A 4211-nucleotide genomic window follows, 5' to 3' on the forward strand; every position below is an offset into this window, starting at 1 on the left:
ACCCTTTTTTACCATATTCTTCTCCATCTATTATATAATATATTCTCATCTTCTTTCTTTTTCCAGGGAAGTGCAAGAATCTCATACTCCATTTTTATTTTATTTTTCAAGACGCGGTCTAGCCACAGTTGAACAACCAAAAGTCCGGTGTAAGATATTTGAAGATCTAGAGTATAATTTTACGAAAAAACTACAATAATATCAACATTTTTATATTCAATATGATAGTTAAATTTATAAACTTATTGCAGAAATGGAAGAAGGAAATGCCCATAAATTACCTGTAGATCCCTTTGAGCACACTTTAGATAATGAGACTAAAATTTTTCGTACATATATGCAGAATTGTTATGAAGACCAATGTAGAAGATATGTAAGTCCGGTGCTAAGATGCAATAATCATTTGTTAAAGTTCCTTTTGTTTTAATGTATTTGTTTCATTTTTTATCAACCCCTGGTTTTACCATTTATGAATAAATGAGAAAAAATATTTAGCAGTTCTATTTAGTAGTGTGTCTTCTATTGTTTTGTTTTGTCACTTGCATTTTTTGTGCTTTCCTTATTATGAAATTTATGAAATTGTTGTAGGGGCCTGAGAAAACATATAATGAAGATACGAAAAAGGACGATAATAATCACTTTGGTAATCTCACAACCGTTGATCAGGGTGTTCCAACGATTGATCCACTGAGTCCTTATTATGTTCATCCAAGCGATGGTCCGACCTCAGTTTCAATTACTCCTGTGCTTACCGGATCCAATTACCATAGTTGGGCTCGGTCTATGCGTAGGGCTTTGGGTGGAAAAATGAAATATGATTTCGTTGACGGTTCTATTCCGGTTCCTACCGATCTTGATCCATTATTCCGTGCTTGGTCGCGTTGTAATATGCTTGTGCATTCATGGATCATGAATTCTGTCACTGAATCGATTGGTCAATCCATTGTATTTATAGAAAATGCGGTAGATGTTTGGAATGATTTGAAATAACGCTTTTCTCTAGGTGATTTGGGTCGTGTATCAGAATTACAACAAGAAATTTATGCTCTCAAGCAAGAGCATCGAACGGTAACTGAATTTTTTTCTGATCTTAAGATTTTGTGGGAAGAACTAGAATTGTATATGCCAATACCTACATGTACCTGTCATGTCAGTTGCTCTTGTGAAGCTATGCGTACTGCTAGATCTAATCATAATTTACTCTATGTGATTCGTTTTTTGACTGGTCTTAATGAAGAATTCAGCGTTGTTAAGTCACAAATTCTGCTATTAGATCCTTTACCTAGCTTGAATAAAATTTTCTCAATGGTTATTCAGCATGAGCGTCAAATTGTTCCTCCTATTTCAGTTAATTATGACTCTAAAGTCCTTGTTATTCAGTATGGAGTTCCACCTCATTTGCAGAAGAAAAGTTTAAACTATGCAGCTCATAAGGTTAATGCAGAAAATTCTGCGCCTCCAGCCCTTACTCATGAGCAGTATAATACTCTTGTGTCTCTACTTCAGGCTTTTAGCATTGGTAAACAATCTACTGCGCATGCTTCTAATTAGGTGAGATCCTCCCGATCAGTTGATCATCCATGGGATTAGTCTTATTTATGTTCCTAATTTTCTCTTATTCTAGTTTCAGTTTCCAAACTCTATTCCGCTTTACCTTGTCTTGTTAATTTCACTAATTCACAATGTCTTGTTCAGGATCCTTATTCATTGAAGATGATTGGTTCTGCTGAACTCGTTGAAGGATTGTATTGTATCACTTGGTTCTCCTAGATAAGATTATGAGTGCATCTGCTGCCCCTTGCAACTCTGTTGTCATCATACCAGAAAATGCATTATGGCATTTTAGACTAGGCCACCTCTCTAGTTCTAGAATGACTTTACTACATTCTGATTTTCCTTTTATTGTTAAAGATCAAAAAGGAGTTTGTGATGTATGCCATTTGGAAAAACATAAAAAATTACCTTATCAAAGGAGTTTGAATAAAGCCTTGAAACCTTTTGATCTAATTCACTATGATATATGGGATCCTCTTGCTATTAAATTTGTTCACGATTTTTCTTATTTTCTTACTGTTGTTGATGACTTCAGTAAATATACTTGTGCCACTGTTATAGATCTAAGGCTGAAGTTAGTCAACATGTCATGAATTTTGTTAAAGCCATAAAAACTGATAATGGCCCGGAATTTCTGATGCCTTCTTTCTATTCTTCCAAAGTCTAATCAGGTGTTTCATGTGCTAAGCCTAATCAGCTTTGTAAACTTCTTAAAAATCTCTATGATCTTAAACAAGCAAGCAGAAAATGATATGAAAAATTGATATCTTTGTTAGTGAAGGAAGGATATCAACAATCTAAATCTGATTATTCACTTTTCACACTGAAAAATGGTCATGAATTTACTGCCTTGTTGGTTTATTGAACAATCTAAATCTTTGTTGGATTTATTGAACGATTCGGGTTTATTGGGATCCAAACCAGATGGTAGCCCTATTGATCCTTCAATTAAATTACATCAAGATGATGGTAAGCCTTATGATGATATTGTTGCATATAGGAGATTAATTGGTAGGTTGTTATATTTGAATACTATTCGATCAGATATCACATTTGCAACTCAACAACTAAATCAATTTCTTCATACTCCAACCTGACACATTATAATGCTGCTTGTAGAGTTGTGCAGATTTTGGAGTATTTAGATTCTGACTGGGCTGGTTGCATTGATTCTAGAAAATCAATTTCAGGATTTATTTTTTTTATTGGTTCTTCCTTGATATCTTGGTGAGCTAAGAAACAGAAAAACGTATCTAGGTCTTCTTCTGAAGCCGAGTACATAGATCTTTCTAGTGCAACATGTGAATTACAATGGTTGCTTCACTTGTTCAAAGATTTACATGTCATCTCCACACGACAACCTGCGCTATATTGTGATAGCCAAAGCGCTCTTCATATTGCTTCCGATCCTGTGTTTCATGAGAGAAGAAAGCACCTTAAAATAGATTGTCATCTAGTAAGGGAGAAGGTTCAAGATGGCACTCTTAGACTTTTACCAATTTCATCACAGGAGCAGTTAGCAAATTTTCTCACCAACGCTTTGGCTTCTCCAAAATTCAACTCATTTATATCCAAGCTTGGCATGATAGTCATCTATATTGCTTCAACTTGAGGAAGGATACTGAGATAATAAATAATAGGCACATCTTTATTGGAAACCTGAAGTTATTGGCTGTTATATCTTTCATGGTATATCTGTGCATTAGTGTCAGTTGCACATTGCTTTAGGGTGTAATTTCTACCCAAAGTTCTGAGTTTTAGCAGAAAAATGCAGTTTTAAGTTCTAAGTGCTTGAATGCTTCATGTGACTGATTCTAAAACAATTTTGAAATATTATTAAGCAATTGAGTTATTGCCTTAATGCTTAAATAGGTTTAAGTCTTTAAGTATCGACAGAAGCAAAACCTCCCGTGTAGGAACTGGTTTAAGCACTTAACTGCGTAATTTAAGCAATTAAAATAGTTTCAAGATCATATTCTAACTTGTTAGATCTTACTTCATGTGGCTCAACTGTTGCTACAAGAAAAGGCTTTGTGAATGCATTGCTCTATTAAAATGACACAGTGTTATTATTCATTCTGATATTTGCTTCTTTGTGCAGTTTATATTATGATTTAGATTTTAAGGGCCATGTTTTAGACATTTTAGACATAGCCATTCTGTTCTTTTTGACAGAAAACATTTTAGACATTAAGAAGGTTTTGTATAATACAATAATATCATAATCACAAATAACAAGAATTTCAGGATGGTCAGTTCAATATACAAAAACAATCGAAAGAGAAGTACAAATCGTCTTCGGTTGCTTGTAATTCAAGGAATGAGACACTTGCATATTAAGGTCAACTACTTGTGCCAGATCTTTTTTACTATCTCCTACAAGGTCGTTGTGCCTTGAAAAAAACACTGCAACTGAATCTGATTCAACTTGAATCAAAACATCTCATTACATCACAATCAACTAAAAAGTGAGAAAAGTGTGGTGCTCGTCACTAAGGAAAAAAAGCTACTCAATCGAGCAATGTTCAAGCTCAATGGGAAAATTAACAAACCAATGCTTCATATAAAGATACTCAAATGATTATTATTTTTTTACTAAAAAGAAAAAAAAAAACAGATGGAATAACTTCTTTTACAAGTCACCAATAGCTACACAT

At 34.0% G+C, this 4211-nt stretch overlaps 1 protein-coding gene across 3 annotated transcripts; it reads left to right on the forward strand.

Annotated features, from left to right (window-relative positions):
- Nucleotides 1-3357, forward strand: LOC112417246 (uncharacterized). Of its 3 annotated transcripts, XR_003007819.2 has the most exons (4): nucleotides 1-149; nucleotides 252-373; nucleotides 589-1551; nucleotides 1696-3357. XR_003007819.2 is itself a non-coding variant. In XM_024772571.2 (2 exons), exons 1-2 carry the CDS (start codon nucleotides 254-256, stop codon nucleotides 988-990), a joined length of 522 nt encoding a protein of 173 aa, XP_024628339.1. In that variant the 5' UTR covers nucleotides 17-253; the 3' UTR covers nucleotides 991-1663. The 3 variants fall into 3 exon arrangements, 1 of the variants encoding a protein (XP_024628339.1); XR_005643422.1 differs by having other exon boundaries at nucleotides 20-373; XM_024772571.2 differs by lacking the exon at nucleotides 1696-3357 and having other exon boundaries at nucleotides 17-373; nucleotides 589-1663.
- Nucleotides 3358-4211: the final 854 nt, after the last annotated feature.

Source organism: Medicago truncatula, chromosome 8 (genome assembly GCF_003473485.1).
Source record: "Medicago truncatula cultivar Jemalong A17 chromosome 8, MtrunA17r5.0-ANR, whole genome shotgun sequence".
NCBI lineage: Eukaryota > Viridiplantae > Streptophyta > Magnoliopsida > Fabales > Fabaceae > Medicago > Medicago truncatula.

What these genes read in the sequence shown, in the direction of transcription:
- LOC112417246 (XM_024772571.2), top strand. Translation starts at nt 254, where the DNA reads ATGGAAGAAGGAAATGCCCATAAATTACCTGTAGATCCCTTTGAGCAC. An exon ending in AAGACCAATGTAGAAGATAT is followed by an intron (nt 374 to 588) that starts GTAAGTCCGGTG and finishes AAATTGTTGTAG; the next exon opens with GGGCCTGAGAAAACATATAA.